At 41.7% G+C, this 21,276-nt stretch overlaps 1 protein-coding gene across 13 annotated transcripts in view; it reads left to right on the top strand.

Moving 5' to 3' along the window:
• The window catches only part of nrxn3b (neurexin 3b), a 280,052-nt gene that overhangs the window by 191,595 nt on the left and 67,181 nt on the right, over positions 1-21,276 (top strand). For all 13 annotated transcript variants that reach the window (XM_044168844.1, XM_044168842.1, XM_044168845.1 and 10 more), the window contains one exon: positions 17,976-18,157. In XM_044168844.1, coding sequence (XP_044024779.1) covers positions 17,976-18,157 — 182 coding nt within the window. The remainder of the gene's footprint in view (positions 1-17,975; positions 18,158-21,276) is intronic.

The raw sequence follows: 21,276 nt of genomic DNA, 5'->3' as shown, positions 1-21,276 counted from the left end.
TAGAAGGCAACGCAAAGGAAAAAGTGTGCTTGGGATATATACTAGGAGACAGGCTTTGCTTTGGGGAGGGAGGGGGGGTTGGCCCAATCAAACTACCCACAGGCATTGATTCAATGTGACTGCTTTAAGTGGTTGTAAGTGAGAAAATAGTCAAGCTCTCATTGGCCAGGACTTGGAGATAGCTCTCTTAGGCTTGAACAAGTTGATACACTGTCAGCGCTAGGGCTCAGCACAGGTTCATTTCTGCACCCAAGGGTGCATTAGTGGGTCCTTCCTTCTTCCTATTCTGATGAAGCCTGAGTAATGGCAACAGCGCAGTGTAGTGAGCTTTTTCCTCCAGGTCTGACAAGTCTTCATTCACTGTGCAGTATTTGACCAACCACTCAAGAGTTTTAATTGGTCCTTACGATGCTCAACTCATCTGAGTGTTACAAATTATTTCATGTTTTAGTTGAGATGAAATCTTCCATCATATAGACGGAACAAAGCAAATGTCTCTCCTCCTTTCATGTCTTTATTATGTCCCATCCTCTGTCAGATGCTTCTTCTCCTGATGAAAGCGAGAAAGATGAAAAAGACAAATAGGCAAAACAAGACAGCGGCATTGGTAAGCCACCTTTCTCGTGGGAACTCTTTTTGCATCAGCGTAATGTTTTATTGATTTATTAGCAGCGTGAGAATGATCCATTTATCCCCGTCTCAGAGAGAAATATGAGTGTTGTTGACGCATTCTGGCTGAATAATCCTGGTATTAATCGAAGCCAAGGGGTGTCAAGATGAGGCGATTGGGCTGTTTGAGGTCTGTAGTAGAAGTGCTGTCTGAATGAGGCGACACGGCGTAAGGATGGCAACATGGGCTTAGCACAGAAGCAACAATTTATCACATTGGGACATCCCCAGCAAAGTAAAAACATCAGTTTGTAACCTCTAAACACAAGCATTAAATGGATTACAGTGCTGTAAAAGAGTTGTTTATGACATTTGTAAACATTGAGCAATATAAAATGATTTTTTGGGGTAGGGGTCACCTCCCTGTGGCACCATGGTTGGAGATGAGTTCAATGTGGCATTTCAAGGAGCCCTAAGTGAAATCTAATATGGCGTTTGTTTAATTAAAACCCAGGCAGTGTTTTGGGGGCAACAGATTAGTGCTAAAAAATCCAATTAAAGTGTTTGGTGAGAGAGGAGCTCTGGAGCCTGTTGGGCTTCCTCTCTGATAAGTGAAATACCTTGCAGCCAAACCTGATAGCGCTGATAGCATATAATGAGAAAGGACCCTTAGTGCTACACAGGGCAACAGCCAGCCACTAACTATGGCTCCTGCTGCTGAAGTCCCCTGACTCTCCCACCCTCATTCCACCCTCAAAAACCAGACACACATACTTTAATGCCATCTGATAGCAAAATCAGCATGTCTGAGAGAGAAAGAGAAATATTTAGAAGCACTGTGGCGTCCCTCATTTTCATTGAAGCCTGATTACCATCACGTTCTGTGCAAAGATGCTGAAAAACAAACTGACATAAAGGGAGAGAAGGGTTTTCTTTGGAGTTTGTTTGTTAGTCTAATCTCTCCCGCTTGGTTTTGCAAGCTCAGATAACTGTCTAAATCTTTTATTAGATTCTGAGGAGGCTAGAACGACCGCTATCGTGATGGGATAAAATGGGAATATTTAGCATTCAACTAATGTTTTTTGTACCAATAATGCTGGTGCAAATTACTCCCCATGAGTAATAGTGCTTTTTTGCCCATTTTTACATACAAACGCAGCTGGCCAGAATGAGCAGGACAGTTAGTCATAGGAGGCCTGTGTGAACATTTGTTTGTGAGAATATTGCGATGGGTAATGGGATGTGAGGCTTCATATATTCCCATTTCTCTGTGTTTTTTTCCTTCTGTCAGCCAGACACATTAACAGTTTATTTCCCAACACTACCCCTCTCACTCCTGCCACCCTTACTTACTATGCTGGAACCACGTATCTCGCCTCACCGGCCTCTTCATCTCGCCATAATAGAGCACTCCACACCAGCCATTAGTGAAGCAATCAGCATACTGTAATGTAAATATTTGCCGAGGGCTATTTTATACGGACCCACAGCCAACTGAATAAGTATGAGAGTCTCTGGCTGAAATTTATACTTGCAGCCTGAATATGCAAACATGCACCTGCACACATGCACACAAATGCACCTGTATATCCATGCACAGCCATATACACATAGTGCTAAGTCACTGGCACTCACCCACTCAAGCCTTTCCTTTCTCTATCTCAACAACAGTTCCCTTTTTCACAACAGTGAATACCTCTCTGCCTGGATAGAATTGCCATCATGAAGAACTTCTATTGTACTTGCTGGCAGGGTGCTTGTGGTGCACTTGATGGAACAAAATAAAAGTTTAAATTGATCAAGGTAATGTGAAATTTGACAAAGCAAAACGTTCTCCCCGAGACAGCTTTGATGTTTTCAGTTTGTTTCAATGTTTGATGTCAGGGTTGCTCGTTGAGAAGATGTATACATGCTCTGTTATGGCATAAAGATGCCTTCCAGTCCTACAGTATCTTTCATCCCAGCTCACTTTCTTGACACCTCTTTCATTTAAAATTCCATTATTGTCATACCCTGGTTTTTCGAACAGAATATGTAATCCCATGTTTTGAAATAATGGGTAGAATTTGAGTGTTTTGCATTGCTACAGTTGTACAGTCACGGTCAGTGCTGCAACTAGTCTATTCCAAAATCTGCTCAGTACTTATGTGGCCTACTTCTATCCCATCATCTTCTTACTACTACCTCTATTATTAGTAAAAAGATACAAATCAAATAAAAGTTGAACTAAAGCATTACAAACCAGCCACTATCCAAGGCGGGTAGTCCTGTCATAGCTGCACTGGTGACCTCTTTGTTTGCCCTTTGCATTGCTGACCTGAACACAGTGCCTTAGCTAAACTACCTATCACAATCTGGCGATCACCTCAGGCTGCCTCTCTGCCATTCAGTTCATCATACCTAGAATCAGCCTCAGACCTCTCACGGAGGATCTGCAACCTCCTTGATGGAGCTCCGGGTCAAGTGCGGCATTGGAAGTGGGGGTTGCCAGGTTGTGCACAAGATAAGAAATGCTTTGATAAGAGGTGATTTTGAAATGCGAACAAGAACTGCCATGCAGTATAGCTGTAGAGTGAGATTTTGAAGAAGAGGGAATTCGTGTTTCATATTGTGCTCTGCGTTCCGGTGAGGACAAATGATGGACTTGAAAGAGATGCAGTGTAGTTGGTTTGGTTTCAGATCACATTCAGTGTATTATTATTCTTCTCCTGCAGCCTGCTGTGTTACCTCAAGGTGAACAGCCTTACCACTGTATGTAATACAGAACATATGCCTTTTGTCCATAACACAGGACAGAAGACATTACTGTACTATTGAACCTCCTGTTAAGAGGCCTTGGTCACCTACATACAAAGCAATACAAGTAATGTTGAATGTGTGTATACATGCATAAAACTACAGCATAAAAGTTCAAAGATATTTATTGCTCGTCTTGCATAGTCTGTGCTGCTATTTATGCCTCCCTTGGCACAGTCAAACACATCCGTATCAGTATTCATATCCAACGCTGCAGTAAAATGAAGTCAGATCCTGATAGGCTCTGTGTGACTGTGGCACCTGTTGCCCTATTGGCTCAGCCTGCGGATTGATGTCTTCCCTTTGATGAAACAAGAGCTCATGTCTAGACTATACAATGGGCCCTGTCACCTTGCCTTTCTATGGCAACATATTTAAAGTGTGTAGGTCACTGAGCATCTACAGTTTTTTTTTTCTTTGTAACAGAAGTAGATTGTGTGCTTATAGGTAGGTCTCCATATGACAGGAGTAGTAAAATGTTTTAATGAGCTTTACTCCCCAGGGCAGTGGAGTACATTTCTCAATTTGGCGTCGGACTGATAAAATAATTTTTTAGAGACCATGCTTTGTGCCAGTTTATTGTCCCAGGGCAAGGAGAGAAAAAAAACCTGTTGAATGAAGACATGCCAAAATGTATTTGAATGATACATTTTTGGTTCCTGTTTTGTCAAAGGTAGCTCAGGAGTTCTGCTGGCTGAGGCTTTCTTTGTCTTTCCTGTGCATTTGCTCATTTTCATGCATGCCATATGAGCCAAGATGTGTGCAAGCCTGGGCTGAGGGACTGAAGTAAGCTTTGTACAGAGGTTTTGCCTATAGTCCCAGTCCCTGCTACTCATTCCACTGCAACAATTCCCACATCCACTTGACTCACACAGAGTGGCAGATTTAGTTTGCCTTTCATGAGCTGAAATTTCTCGTCAGTTCGGTTAAATACATCTTCAAAGGCAGCAACTGGGCCGCCTGGTATGGGTGGGGTTTAGGTGTATGAATGAGAAAAGAAGAAAGAGAGTAAGGGTAGAAGAAAAGAGAAACAGGGGAGTGTTTTTATCAAACACTCGGTAGCTTAGCTTCTAGGTATACTGCACACCTTCTCACTTACATTGAAATCTGCACACCAGAAAAAGGTAGGCAAACACTTCTCAACTTGATATGTCTAAATGGTAAATCAACTGCACTGGCCACTCAAAGTGCTTTTACAACACATGCCAACATTCACACATTCACACACAGTCATGCCATGCTCATCAGGAGTGTTTAGGGGATCATTGTCTTGCTCAAGGAAACTTTAACACTCTCTGGAGGAGCCCAGGATTGAACCAGGAACTTTCCGATTACTAGACAACTATTTTACCTTATGAGCCATGCCGACCCGCGAATGGTTTATGTACATGATCACAAGTCATTTCTAGACAAGGTGTTTTATATGTTAATTAAAAGAAAATACGGAGCCGGAGCTTCAGTTTTACATGGCTGACTTTTTCAGATCGCTGAAGGAGTGCCCTGTCCTTGGAAATGTGACATTTCACTGAAAATACAGAAAGTTCAGGAAGACAACTTAATTCCCTCAATTCATTTTGTCCCAGGAAACTGTCCCCACCCTGGTATCTATTTAATCAATTTGCAGCTGTTCTTGAAAACAAAGTAGGCTCTACCCAAATTCACATGACAACTTAACAACTCTTTTATCTGGCATTATGAGAGTTTTGAGACGTAAAATTGGGGTCACAGGCCATACAAGGTTGGGAAAACTATTTCCCAAGTATTTAGAAACACACAAAAATGTAAGCACAGGTTTTCAAGCACTTGAACATCCACAGACACACTTTCAATTGTGAGCACATCCACATGCTCATACACACAGAACAGCAGCAACACCAACATGGAGAGCTTTTTGGCTTAGCCTTTAATTAGGCCGACACTAAGACACTGTGAGAGGCCAGCATGTTCCATCCTGCTGCCCTCCTAACTCCCCAGGGCACTCTCAACCTCACCCCAGCTAAGCCTTGGCTGCTGATCAGCATACACATCCGTGTGCACTTTCACACAAGCTCACTTCATACTCCCAGGTTCACATGCGCTTACAGATGTGCGCAATCTCCTCGAACACGTTCTCTCTTGGTATCTTTGTCTTGTCCTCAGTGAGACAGGCATATGCCCTCCTGCCTATCGCCAATCCATAACTCCCGCTTAAGTATTCAGTTAATTACAGCTTTCAAGAAGAACCCTTTACCCCACATCTGCCCCTTCCTCCCCCCTCTCATCGATTGCAACTCCTCTTGTTTATTTGTAGATAGGCGGCATTGGCAGCGGCCTTTTAAACGTCTATCTCCGTTGCTCCCTCCCCTCCCCTCCTACTCCTAAACCCATTCTCCCCCTTTTGATAAAGGATTGGAAACAGATAACAGAGGAGGTGGTGCAGGCCCAACCTCTCCATGGCTTTGTGGCCAAATGACTGAAAGGAGATGGATTGTGGCTGCCAAATTTTCCTCCCATGGATCGAGTCACTGCTTTGTTTTGTATTTGGCTCAATGTCCTTGGAGCAGGGAGTAGTACTACTGGCAAGACTCGGTCAAGGTAGCTGGTCAGTGGTGGAGGATGAGGAGTCGGGAGGAGAAGAATGGAGAGGAGAGAGTGGAGGTGAATTGAAGAGAGGGAGGGAATTAATTATAAGGTTGACACATTCAATAGAGGGCTGAAGTCAAACCACCTGCCGGAGGGAATTGGAAAACAGCAACTACAGAGTACCATTCCAATATCGGAACCCGGTTGCAGTGATAAAGACTGTCTCAGTCAGAGGGTATGCTATCTATCTAGCAGTGTGTGTGTGTGTGTGTGTGTGTGTTTTAGACCAAGAGAAGGAGGTATGTACAGATTAAAGGAAAAGCAGACATAAAGTGACTTACTCCACTATATTTTGTTGATTTGGTAGATTTTTTTTTAAATTTTTATTTGAAGTGGATGGAACCACCAAAACAACATGGAGGAATGTCCTGGCTGTATCTTGATACCCTTGCCTTAATGACAGCAAACAGTTAATGTGATCAAAACACGAAGCTTGGGTTGTGTAGCTTGCTTCTCGTGATTAGTAAAATGGTCAAACAATGGCAAATGTTTAGTGTTTATGTGATCATGACCAGTACAGCCTGCCAATAATGATACATTTTGGAGCGACTGGTTTGAAAAAACATTATAATCATCATTAACATCACAAGTATAAACCATAATTAAACTAAAAAGGTTTACTTTTGACTAAATCAAGCCAAAACATTTTGTTTACAATGGGTGTAAATTAATGACTTTCGGCCTCCATTAATGCGATAGTGTGTGAAATTGTGCATGCAGCGTTGTTGTTCCATCACAAATGGCCAGAAAGGCTTTAATGCGCCTCGGCATAGATTTGACAAGTCTCTGAAGCTCTGTTGGATGGAGAACACAATTTTTCCAAAAGATATTCGGCACTTGGATGATGGTGTGGAGAGCTCTTTCGAACACCGTAGTCCAAAATCTCCCATAGTTGTTGAATTGGGTTCAGATCTGGTGACTGCGGCCAAACAGTGCGACTGACATCATTTTCATACTAATCACACCATTCAGTGACGCGTCTTGCCCTGGATGGATGCATTTGCATTCGTTATATTTCTACACTCACTTATTCTTTTTTCCTATAATTTGTCACCAGTCTCTCTGTGCTGTTTGTTTGCTCAAGTGATTATACTGTATATTACCCGACCTAACCTACATCGTTCACAAACACAAAGTTCTCAGTGATTGCCACCTGAAGTCTCACCTATTGTTACCAGTACCCAACCTCAGCTCTAAGTCTCACTCAAAGTCGACATATCAAAGATCTTTACATGAAAACTCAGACTTCCTGCTGCATGAAATAATCCCACCAGAGCACCATCAAAGTTAGCGAGGCGCTCAGGGGTGCACACAGGTGAAGCCCCAAAGAGAGCTGGAATCTGATTCACTTTGATGGATAACAATTACCATGTACTGATTGCTTCCTCAAAAGAAAGGCAGACTGGTGCACTTAACTGTGAACCCTGTGTACCTTATAGGTTGCTATGTATGTAACACTGAAATAAGAGCTACCTGTCAAAACCAATCACTTCATCAAGGTTGCCATTAATGGCAGGCCTCAGTTGTTTTGTGAGAAAAGCAGGGCCACAGTGAGCGCTGCCTTAAATGTTACCGTGGAATTGAAGTCCTTGGCTCAGAGAGAGGCGGTAAACTTCTGAAAAGTACAAACTTGATCAGATTTTTTTTTTTTTCTGTCTCACACCTCCAGCCTGCATTTTGTATGTGTGTGGGGTTTTTTTTTTCTGTTTGTGTGTGAAGGAGAGAGTACAGGAGGCGTGGGAGGTGCATTGCAATGCAAGTATTTCTGTTCATCATTAGTGGGGAGGAACTGCTTGTGAGTTAATCAATGAGCTGTAAAGGTGTTTGATGTAGGTAGGGTTGGAGACGATATCAGGTTTGTCACAGACATCAGTAGTAAGGATGTGGGGTTGCTATGCCAACCGCAGCCACAGCTGGTCTAGCTTTGGAGAAGACAATGAAGCTGTGTTTCAGCGGGTAGTCATAGAATTCAGACAAAAGGAAGGCACCGAGCAAACAAAAAAGGTCATCAGGCATGTTTATTGACAGTTTGATTTTGATCTAAAAAACAGAGATCTGTATTGTCAGCTTGATTGCGTTGTTTGTTTTCCCCTGCGAGGAAGAGCCATTACAGTGTATAGCATTTTAGGTTCAAGTACTTTTCTATTTGATGTTGTCGATATCAAAGGGACGATTAGCCCTGCTTCATACAAGACGCTGATTCCTTTTAGCAAACCAGCTCCCTAATCCATATTCTTCAAAGGCAGGTGGACATATGAGTTGTTTTAGAAATAGAGTCTACCTGTAATTGAAATACACAGCCGGCATGTCAGAAGAATGGATGATTTGGCAGAGCTGGCATGGAAAAGTAAGGCTCACTCTGTCCTTCAGCTTGCAACATTTAGTTTGTAGCTGTCAGCTTCCATTTAAAGCTACAATTACTGTATCTAAGGGAAGACTATATGCAGAAGTGCTGCCTTGTTTATCAGCTCTCACATTTTCAGACTTTCTGTTGAAGTCAGCTGAGTTTAATGGGAGGCCAAGAATTATGTAGCTTTTATCACAATCAGTGCTTGAAATTAACAACAGCTACCTACCATGAAACACATAGTAGAGCTGGTTGCTTGGTGTGGCAGAGGTGGCAACCAGTTTGACACATAATCGATCCATCTTGACTTTACATTCTGTACACAACTAGTCTGAGGCAAACAAACCGAACAAGCAAAATCCATTTGCTGCTGTGGTTTGTTGACATTTTGTGAAAAATAACTCACAACACTATCTGCCTCACTGGAAGAGCTCTTTATACAGCCAGCGTGTTTCAACACAGGGCCTTAATCAATCTATAGAATGGGTAAAAAAAAACAGCCTATATATATATATATATATATATATATATATATATATATATATATGTGTGTATATATATATGTATATATATATATATATATATATATATATATATATATATATATATATATGTGTATATATATATATATATATATATATATATATATATATATATATATATATATATATATGTGTGTGTATATATATATATATATATATATATATATATATATATGTATGTATATACTACAAAATGGCTGAATCCTCAATCGTCTGATGAGAACTTAACACACAAACGGTCAGCCTTTAAAGAATACTGTTCCCCAAACAATGAAATTTCAGAATAAAAGTACCAAACAAAATGTTACATAAACACTATAAACATACACATGGTCAGAAAATACAATCATAAAAATTTGTATAATATTTAAGATCTACTAAAATATTAAAGGTGCAATGTAGAGTTTTCTTTTTTAACATATATATATATATATTTAATCTAATTATATTTACATTTTGCTTTACTCACCAAATGCTTTGTGTGTATCCTTGAGGACATGTTGAGCGCATTTTCTTTCACATGAAACATTTGCGAATCAGATTTTTTGAATCGTGAATCGTGCAGTGTTTATATCCATGTTTGCTTGCTTTCAGTCTAAGTGTGGCACATTGCTATGTTTCTTTGCACATTACCGCTGCCAACTATCAATTAGCAGAACAGTGTAATACCGGTGGCAGGAATTTGTACCACGTTGCCTGTGTCCATGTGTGTGAGCACGATACAAAACAAAACAACAAACACTAGCGCTACCAGAGGTCAAAAACTCCACAGGCTACCTTTAAAAACTGCTAATAAAATGCTAAATGCCAAAGGTTTTATATTAAATAAATTTAAAAATCTGCATTAATCTCTGGGATCATAAATCCAGGAAGCCTCTTTCCATTTTAAAAGGAATTTAACATCATCTCTCCTCAGCCCCAAATTGACTTTATTAATACAAATAAAAGACAAGTTCATCATGGAATGTTTGTCCTCCAAAAATGTGTAGACACTGGGTGTTTTGTGCAGTATCTTCACTTTTAATGGATCTCTTGTGCTCTATGATCCTACCTTTTGGTTAACTTTCAATTCCACCCATGATTGGATGAGTAAAACCTGTGGTGTTCCTTGTGACATGACCAGCTGTAAAGGACAATGCACAACCAGTTTTGTAATACAGTGTTTGTACAATCTAAACTCTCCCCACTCCTTGGGAAAAAGGCAAGTTTGTAAAAAGTTCAGAATGAGTAAATGTGACCAACTGGGGTTTGAGTCATAAAGGCCTTGGGATAAGATCAGTGGCTGAGGTTGTTGTGTTTGTATTTGTGTACGAGGGCCTTTCAGTTATTGCAGAGAGAAGAGCGAGAGAGAGACAGACTGGGAGAGAGTGAGGAAGAGAGGAGTTCTGGGCTCTCCGCGAAGCCTTGGCAAAGGCAGACAGGCTGCACTATCCTCTGGGGAAGATTCAATTATAAATGATGCTTCCACTCGGAGCCATCTTGGAATCCCTTATTCTTTAGGAGATCTTCTTCACCTAATCCTCAGAAGGGTTTGGTGTGGCCTGCCTCTGAAGTGATATGCCTCACACACATTGTGTGTCATGCATTATGAATGATGGGAAGGAGACAGTCATGTCCTAATTTCGCTGAGAGCAGTGTGAACATCAACACTAGAGCTGACAGAATGCTAATTTTCGCCATAGAAAGGAGCAGGATTGAGTCAGGTTTTCCGGAGCTTTAGTGTGCAAGTGCCCTAACTGTTTATTTGCAATCTTTGTGTGTTTGTGCCATCTTGAGCTGACTTTTCTCCACCTTTGCTGTCCATCTTTGTCTGTCTGTCTCTTCCTATTTTACCCAGCATCCTTCTGCGTCTCTCCTACCTCGTACCTTCTTTCCTTTCATCTCTCTGCAACGTCTCTCTTCCCTTTCTAAAAATTCTACTGGTGGCAGTGTGCAGCATTAAAGTCAGCAGACAGGTCCTCTTTGTAGCCTAGAGTGCTGCGTGAATCTCAGCTGCAACAACCCCCCCACGCCCACCCCTTCTCCCCCAGCATCTGAAATCCTCTTCAGACCCCCTTCCCTCTTCCTCATCCTCTTCCTCTTCCAACCAAAGAGAATAGGAGCTGACATCTCCAGAGAACCGAGAAAAAAAAAATCATTTAAAGCCCTTCCTCTCTGTCCGCTTGCCGCTACAACAGAGGAGCGTGTCTGTAATGCAGCAAGAGGGGAGACGGGGGGGGAGGGCGGGAGGGTGAGACTTGCTCTCCGAGTTTCGCAGTAATGAGGGGAGAGTTGTTATGGCTCACCTTCTGCCGTTGAAGTCAGTGTGTGTATGTGTGGGTATTTTCAATTCTGTGTACACACATTTGCGCCTTTGCAGTGTTACATGAAGCTGAAGTGAGGATACATGACGGCTTCGTTAATGGGTGTCTGTGAGTCGATCTTCCTGTTCTTCTGATCTGAGTATGATTTGACATGCCTGTGAGTAAGAATCGAGGGGGGGCACATCTACGCCACTAGACTCTCTCTCTCCATCTGTGTTTCTCTGTTCTCCATGTCTGTCCTCCTTCCTCCTGCAAAAAGTGACTCTTCCACCACTCTCCCCTGCTCTCCCTTTCCACATCTCCCCACTCCTGCCTCTGCAACATGATACAGATGGCAAATCAAGCTGTTCATCATGGAAATATGTCAAGTATGTCCCCCTCCAATGAAGGGTGACAAAAAAGATAAGAACTTTTTGATTGAGCCATCTCACCGTATGTTGCGTATTTGGGAGTCATTGCATCTCAAGTGTTTTTGAGTCCAATTACATACATTACACATTAATTTCTACAGGGAAGATTTAGCTGTTGTGGAAGCCATTCAGTTGGCTAGTTCATTGTGCAAGTTAGGTCAGAGTCCCAGGAATAATATTCAAGCAAGGTTCATTTAAATCCGCATTATTTAACAGTAACTGTTTAAAACAGTTTCAACAAAAACTGAACTTTATAACCTTGATGAAGGTAGGATTTATTGTAGGGCTGTTGGTCAGACAAAACAAACAATTTGAAGGCGTCACCTTGGGCTCTGAGAAATGACATTTCACAGACTAAACAATTAGTCAATAAATTGAGAGAATAATTGGCAGAATAATTGATTGACATAATTGTTAGTTGCAGCGCTATACACCAGCACAATATGTTTCTGTGCTCCCTGTTGACATTGGTTGTTTCCTGTCACCTGCACTCCCTCTGAACTGGCACCAACAACCAACTCCAACAAATCTGTCAGCACTAAATCTCACTGCAGCAGAGAGGTCTTAGCTTCTCTTGGCATTGTTGGGCAACTGTAGCACAAATACAACCACTGTAGTATTTGACTGCTCAATCCCAGCGAACGGAGCTGCTGCCCAGCGGCTCAAACTTTATCATCCTGGCTACTAGTGCTGCTTTGCAGCCCAAGCAGCAGCAGCAGAAGCCGCCTGAGCCTCTGCCTCGCTTTGTTGCATTTGCTAGTGGGCTCATAAAGTAAGAATATGACTCTGACAAAATGTTCTACAATATAGAGTAATCCATACAATCCTCTGTACTCACTGTGTAGGCTGGGAAATAGCTTTCTAAGCTATAATCGGCTGTGTTGTGTTATTGCCTAGTAGTTTTCTGCCACCCTTTGACATTCATTTAAATTTCCTTTAAGTTTACACATGCAAGTTCCCGTCCAGTGATCATACCTGGTACAAAATAATTGCATACATACAAAGTTTAATTACTTTGAAAATATTGGTATTTAAAATAGCAATTTTGCTAAGGGCAAATCTTGGTGAAAAACCATTAACAAATGTGTTACTTGATTCTAACTGTATGTATTTTACAGCGTGTTTTCAGCACATATATCATAATACAGCTCTGGCTGCCTGCACAGTTCTTCCACTTTTCACTATGTACGCTCTGTCCAATCTGTCTCAGTTTTTCCTCCGTTTTTCTTCCACTTCTATTACCCCTGGTTTTTGGCGCGTGAATCCATATAGTGTGGTAATGCTACAGCTTATTATAACAGGGAAACAGACAGTGTAAATCATTCAAGGCTGGCTGTTTTCTTTACATAGCCATTCTTCACAACACACTGCCCTTCATCAATCATACTCTGCGTTTTTTTCAGTGTCGCAGATGTGCGATGGGGCATATGGCCACCACGTTTGGTGACAATGTAGAGATACGTATACACACACGCACACACACAACATGCGTTTTGTGTGGTTATACCGTAGAAATACATTAAAAGTCTAACAGCACACATGCACACACATAGACATCCATAGTTTTAGCCATTTGCTGTAAACTTGCTTCTGGCACCTGATTGAGGATGGAGCGAGAGAGTGAGAGAGAGAGCATTGAATCATCAGTCTCGTCCCTCACTCTGTCCCAGAGGGGTGAGGCAACAGTTGGAAATGTGAATTATGAAATGATAAGAGGTTGTAAAATGGAGATAAATCCCGGTGATTACACAGCTCAGTATCTCACAATTTGATTCCTCTGCCAATGATCCCTTATTGTACTTGTGTGAAGGACAGCAAGCCTAATAATTCCCCATGTATGAAGCACGGCAGGCGAAAGCATTGTGATGATAGAGTTCTTTTGAACGTGATTGAAGAGGCAATTACATTTTGCATCTCACTTTCAGGATATTTTTTTAAGGCTCCTCTTTCTTTTCCTCATTCTCCGATGGCAGAAAATTCGACCACATCAAACCGTGTTTGTCTTCTTTTCCCATCCCCTGGGGTGCTAGCACTGCAGAAAGCCCAAGAGATAACAAGGGGAAAGACATAAAAGCACATAAACAACACACACCAAGGAGAAAGGAGAGGAAACGTGTGTGCTTGTGGATGTGTGTGCATAAGTTCAGACTCATACATGTCTTTGCAGATGACTTTGAGTGCGTGTGTGTGCGTGCATACTTACACTGAGAAGTTAGAGTTTAGAGCATTTACCCACTGCAGTTCTATGCCTCGTGGGTAGCTGGCAGTGGTACCTTTTATCTTCATGCACACACAGGTACATGCACACACACACACCTCACCCCATCCAACTTGGAGAAAAAACAAAAAAACTCTTGACCGCCGCCTCCCTGCAGCCTGTGCAGTTGGACAGACAGTACCAGTCTTTTACTGTAGGTCCTCTACCAGCTGCCTCTAAACAGAGGGTTTTATCACAGCATGGTGTGAAGCCTGAATACAACCAATTACCCAGTTATAACAGACTTGCACCATGGCAGCTGCTCTGCTCTTTGCTCTTTTATAGATAGCATTGTTGCCTAGTAAAGTTTAAAAGTGTGAGAGATTGATAGGGAGGAGAGCGGGAAAACACGCCTGTAAATAATGTGTGTAAAATGTTTGTCCGAATTTTTTTTAAATCACAATACATTGGATAAGTTCTTCCATACAGTTGGGTCAGTGGCCTGACGGACAATCTCCATCCAGATTTTTCCCACTGGTCAAGTTTATTGAAACTGGTGACCTTCCATCATTTCTGGCTCTGTGTGAAATTCCGTATACCTCCTCTTTTTTTTTTTTTTTGTTCTTCTTTTCTCTAGTTGGGTAATGTCATGTGGGGGGGGCCTGAAGGACAGGACATGGTTCTGTTCTGCAGACAGGTGTCCTGACCTTCTGTCTGCACTCCCACGCCTCAGGGGACCTCAGCGAAATAGAGGCCAAGGCTTTGACCTAGTCTCTCATCCACAGTTTGTCTCTAAACGGAGCCACACTGCAGATGCAATGAATCACACCGGAGAGTAATGCATCAGTGCAATGCCTTTATTTCAAAACTAACGCCATACAGTTTAAGGCTCATATGAAGGCATTTTATTTTATTTTATTGTATTAAATCAAAGAATAATCAAAGATAATCAGTGTTGGTCCGTATTTCTTTCAGAGGGCTTCCGATCTCCCATCCCCTTCACTCACAAATCAATGTAGTTGCAATTAGATTTTAAATGGCCTCCCTCCAATACCCACTGGCAATGGCAAGATTTCATTATTCAAAGATGGAGATGAAAGTCCCCTCTGATCCACCAAAATAACATCTTGTGCAGTAATCTGTTTGTAGATTTGATTCCTTTGATGATATTTTCCCTGTAGTTGGCTTTTCACCAGGGCTTCATGTCCGTAAAAGGCATGTATGCTATATATTTCTGCTGTTTACTGGCATAACGTTTCAACCTTGTAAGCAACAATGAATGACAGTATGTTGTCAGTGTCCATCTCTGAAAGAATGCCAAGAATGACCATGACAGCAAGTCTGCAGTAATTACAAGAGAGAAAAGAAAGAGACACAGGAATGGTTACAAAACAGCAACAGCAACTTTGAGGACCTTCACAGCCAGTTTACAAAAGTAAATAACAAATTGGACTGCTTTTACCTTATTGCTTTAATGCGTTTGACTGGATCAACAACCCACCACTTTGGCACACTCTGTTACAGAGATCCCTTTTCTATAAAGGTTGTCTTACTAAGGAACCAAAGTTATTTTCCGGACAATGAATGGCTTTTCTTTGTGTGTTGCGCTCTTGCACTTTTACTTACATGCAGATTTTAAAAGGTTTTAGTACTAATGTGAGATCTTCTTGCTAATGTAGAGTACACACTGCTGCAAAACCATGAAAGCAATAGGCGCGTGTTGATTTATTTCATTTTAATGAAGAAAAGCCCTAGCCTTTTCTTCATTTTTGCATTGTGCTTTCAGTGTAGCTAATTTTTAATACCGGGTGAAAGAAAAAGACCTTGAAGAGACTATTGTTTATTAACAGTTTGTGGGCCAGGTTAATGCCCAAGGAGGTGTTAGTTGAAGTAACTGAGAGTATGCATGCTAAAATAGGTGCTCCTTCCATGCACACTTGAGTGGAAAAGCCTTCTTGCTCTGAAGTGAAGTTATTCGAATGAAACTCTTGACCATCCATACAGTTCTCTTTCTCCGTTGAAATCTTCAGATGAGTATCAGAAATGATTCCACACTTGATAGTTTTGCACACAATGAATGCATGAATTGATATGCAGTGGACTGTGTGGAAATACAGCCCGTGCAGTCTGGGCCGAGCAGGTTGTTAGGGAAATGTGCTACATTTCGGCGATCTCGGGTTCTCTGTCTTCCCTGTACTTGTGCAGATAATCACCCACTTGTGTGACTGAATGTGAGGAGGCATCATGTTTTGAGTGTTTATGCGTATATGCACACGTGTTTTGTGTGTGTGTGTGTGTGTGTGTGTGTGTGCGTCAGTCGGTGTGCGTGTGGCTGCCTGTGTGTGTTTCATGCCGAAACATTGTCTTCTTGAAACACTAAGCAAATCTCCTCAATGTGATAATTGGCTCCCCAGGGTGCGTGTATCTTTGCTGCTCATCATCGTCTTCCCCTCCAGAAAAAAAGAGTGCGTGTTGATGAGATAGGCGAAGTTTGCTCGTTTGCCGGGGAAACTGATCCCAAGTCTGCCTGAACTCTTTTGGCAAGAAGAAACTTGGAGGCAATGAGACAGTGGGGGCCAGATCCGCTGTCTTCATGGCATGAGGGCAGTCAGACGCGATGCCATGGAGGAAATGAGCTATTCTAGGCAGGTGATACATGATACAAACATCAGCTTCAATTGTGTGAATGTCATTGAGAGCAATTGAGAGATTTTATTGTTTCGCTTCAGGAAAAAAAAAAAAGAAATCCCAAAGGATGGCATCTGTGTTAAACCAGCCATGTTCGGTTATTAGTTACAAGAAATGAAGCAGTTGTTTGAGGCTCTTGATGCTTCACTTGTTCAGATATTTTTCATGTAAAATAGACGACCTTAGTTGGTTTCCCTTGCTGGCACCTGAGGTGTGTAAAATGCAGACCTGTTTGTGCGCCTGAAAGCAAATAGACACTCGTCTGGTCGATGGAGTCTCTCCCTCTCTCTTACTCCCTCTCTTCCATATGTTCTTGCAGTCTCCAGGGTATTATGGACCACAGAGCAGATTGTTGGCCGCTTCATAGGGGAAACAGTGAGACAGCTGGGCACCCATCACAAGGCCAAACAGATGTTCAGGTGACTTGGAGAGGAAGTGAATGGAAAAGAGAGGAACGACAGGGGGGTAGTCAAAGGGAGAGAGGTGATGTGGAAGAAAGGGATGCAGAGGGATGATGGAGGCAGAAAAATAAATAAATGTATATATTCATTCAAAACTCTGTTACGTCTCCTATATTGATTCACCCACTAGTCTATCTGCTGTAGGTCTAATGCCTTTGATCTCTTGATTATCATTGCCTAAATGTGGACGAGATGGCTAAGCGGCTCAAGAATTCAGTGCTTTAATTCTGACACACCTTAGGGAACATTCAGAAGTTGGAATTGAATCTGACCCTGCAACCAAATAATGAAACTTTTTTTTTTTCTCCTGTTCCACACGATGATAAAAAAATAGAAATCCACAAATAACTTTCACAGATTCTGTGGCTCAGGGCCAAGGTTGATCCAATCAGAGCCTCTAATCTGACACAAATCTGCATAGTGGCTGATGTAATAACAACAGTTTTCATTCTGGTGAGCTTCTCTACCCCCAATGGTACTGAGGCCCCTTTTTCTACACTGCATTTGTCAAATTAAACCCGACAAAGGTTCTTCGATTTTTTTTTTTTCTCTCCCCCCTTCTCTCCTTTCTTGTGCCAGCCTTTGTTCTTTGGTTGCAGATCTCATATATAATACATGAGGATTGGGAGACTTATCCGGTTCTGGCCATACTGGCTGTTATTCCCTGGATAGGGGCTATATTTAAGAGCTGGATAGGTCATAGATGGCGCCAGGGGAGCTGCTGACTTCTACCCAAAAGGTGGTGGTGGCTGAATACCATTAAAAACCTAAAATAGAACTCGACACAATTACATTGTAGCAGTGACAAGGTAGCTGTTAAGGAATTACAGTGGATTTAGCCCTTAATGGGGGTAGTTTGGATCTAGTTTTGTCAGAAACTTTGTGCTCCCTAGTGTCTAGTGTTTGTACATCACTGAATTGAATTTTACCCTGTCTCTTTTTATCTCCCTCTATTTCTACTACGACAAATCTAATTCCTTTACTTCTTGTGTTTCCACAGCTGGCACCACATATATCTTTGGTAAAGGAGGTGGTCTGATCACATACACGTGGCCCAATAATGAGAGGCCAAGCACGCGGACGGACCGGCTGGCAGTGGGCTTTAGCACGACCATCAAAGACGGCATCCTCGTCCGCATCGACAGCGCGCCGCGTCTGGGTGACTACATCATGCTGCACATCGTAAGTACTAATGTTGTCCATTCAGAACTAACATCTTAATACCACATTCATTCTACTGAAGTCATTTATTTAATTAGATTGAGGCTAAACATTTGGTTCAAGCTAATTATGAACTGTTTCTTGCCTATAAATTACAATAAATGAATCTAAGCTTGTTTTTTGCCATAAGCACTCATATGTTTCGAGCATTACAACCACAAGTATAGTTGGCCAAGATGATGACCACAAACAAACCTCTGAATCATTCCTCAAGGTTTCCCCATAAATGGTGCAGATCCACAAAAGAAAGAAAAAAACATAACTTACTCCCCTACTCTAGGTCTCTGCTCACCCATCCTCTTCCAGAATAACCTCCACTTCTCCACCATTCGAACTGACTACCAGCATGAATAATGAATGCGGCTCTCCATACATATGCAGTGTGTTCCCACACATATGCAGTGTGTTCCCACATGTTGGCTGATAGAAACGGGGGATTCTTTTTCCAGTCGACTGTGCATCCATGCAGCATCTTAATAATCTCACTTCGCGACCTTGTGTCTGACTCGTTTACATAAGCATTAAGTATTTACATAATCATCAGCAGCAGCTAGATGAATGCAGAATGTCAAAGCACACTTGATGGAGATATAGTACGAAGAAGTGGGGTGGGGGGTTGGGGGCGAGTTGCTGCTGACGCCATGCAAAAAAAAAGATGTGATGATGAGGAGGAGCCACAGTTGCTAAAGCAGATTGAAAGTCTTTTTCTTCTTAAAGAGCTCCCCTCATCTCCTGAATGCTGGCCATGTGGTGCAGAAAAGCAGCCATCTGCTCTGCAAAGATGAGGGCCAACAACAAGCAGTTTTAAGCTGCCTTTACAGTATAGAGAGATAAAGTGAATATGTGTGTGTTTGCATGTGTGTGCATAGGTGGGAGAGGAAGTGGAATGGCATGGATAGAGAGAAAATGATTAAGATGTAAAGTAGTTTGTGAGGGCGATGTGGGAAACGCCTCCCTGCGTCCCTAACCGACTGAGTAATTGCAGGAACCTCTAAAGGAAGGAAAAGGCGATGCATTTTTAATTCTGCTTTTTAGATATCACAGCATAGCTAGCCAGGCAGGGTATCTCTTATAATTTGGCTCCAAGTCGCTGGGCGGCGAATGTCTTCATTCCTCCAGTCTCATGACGCTAATGAATTTATTAATAGAAAAAAGCAACTGGAGATTTCGCCAATTCATTTATAGAAGCAGCATGTTCTGAACACAGTGTAGTTTGTTTGTTTTTTCATTGTTTGTGCGTGGGTAAGATTGCGCTGCTAATATTTCCAAATGATTTATTGACAGCCAAGGGTGTACAAACAAAGTGGGTTTCATTTAATATTAACAGTGATTGTACCCTTAAACTATAGAATACTTGGCAAAAATCATGGCACTCCAAGGCTCCCCTTTTCCCACAGTTACACTGCTATTGAACAGAAACCAAATGATGAAAGCTGGACTTTTTCACCCGCAGGTGAACAGTAAATAATTAATTAGACCTTGAGTGAATATTTAGCTGTGAGGCTGGTGGATTTGGTTACATCTTGAGGAAAATAAACCACTGATTGACCTCACTTCTACTGTTTGTTGCGTTTATCTGGATATTACATTAACATTTTCCCCACATCAGACTATGTTACGCCCCAGTTCTGTAGTTGTGGGGATATTGGATCTCTAGGAATGTTACCACAATATGGGTATTGTCTAATTTACAGCTAAAACAACTTGGCTGTCTCTACGAGTTTTATGTGTGGTAGAAATGCTATTAAAACGAGCAGATATCCCAGGCTTCACTGAAATGTCATTAGATAATAACTTCTAAGGACAGACGTCAGGTCTTTGCTGTCAGTGTTTTGCGTTTAGTAATTGAATCTGGAGGAAAAGGTTAAAGGTGTCACACCTGTCGATTCTGGATATATGTCTAACCAAAGGTCTTATCCGGCCTAGGGCCATTACCTTAACCTTTGCAATTATTAGGTCACTACTTGAGAATCAGCACACTAAAGTCTAGATGCAAAAGGCACACTATAACATCTTTGGTAGCTGAATATATGACATGGTAGAGTCAACAAAAAGGAAAATAACTTCCGCAGTTTTCTATTCAGTTTTAAGTTGCGTACATATATTCTTAAGTTGCTTTTTAATAAAACTTTACCAGGGGATCGTGAATGTCCTTGACTGGCCTTGACTTTGACTTAAGTATCTCATGCTTGCAGTTTACTCTGACAGAAATAATGGGCGTACATGGCATTTTCTTAAACATGCAGAGCCCAGAGAAAACCCTAATCACTGACTCCCTCCGTAGTCTCCCTCTCTCTTTTGCTTTCTTCATTATCTCCTCTCCCCCCTCTCTGTGATTAGCTTACGGCTTGTTTGGCAATCATGAATTAAAATGCTGATTGCAGTGTTTGCATTTTAACTGCTAAGAACAACTGCATGCTTGGTTCGAAATCTGAGGGGCAATTTGGGGTAATTTGCGGAGGTGAGCACGACATTTTGCCATTGCTGGTATTTCATTTACGAGTTCATTTGATTTCTGAGTTCTAATACAGAGCATAAAACAGACCAGCATCCTTGTCAGGTGACATCATGTGTTTTATGTTGCATATATTAAAAGATAATCAGAATATAATGCTAAGATAAAAACTTAAAGCTGTATGGAAAACAAATATCAAAGCTGTTTCTATCACAGGTGACTTTTTAGTGAAAGATGAGTCAAAAGGGGGGCTTGTGGCAATAAAGCAGTGATTAGTGTGTGTGTTTCTGTGTGTGTGTGTGTGGGGTATGTAGATGTTAAAGTGTGTTTGTGTAAGCTTAAATCCATGACAGAAAGACTCTAAGCCGTGGGCTAGATGTGCCGGTTGTGACTCACACAGTCTCTCACCAGGGACTGCACATGACTGCAGGTGAAGATTACCCAAGACACACACACACACACACACACACACACACACACAGAGGAATCCTCCAGAATCTAATCTCTACTACATCATTTAGGTAGAAAAAAAGATTGGTAATTATAAGAGCAGTTGCCACAAACACAAGACAGGACAATTAACAACGCTTAAACTTAAAAAAACTGTGCTGCTTAAAAGACATTG

The sequence above is a fragment of the Siniperca chuatsi genome, linkage group LG16 (assembly GCF_020085105.1).
Source record: "Siniperca chuatsi isolate FFG_IHB_CAS linkage group LG16, ASM2008510v1, whole genome shotgun sequence".
Taxonomy (NCBI): Eukaryota; Metazoa; Chordata; class Actinopteri; order Centrarchiformes; family Sinipercidae; genus Siniperca; species Siniperca chuatsi.
Note: the sequence above shows the minus strand (reverse complement) of the source record. Positions and strands in the feature narration are given on the sequence as shown.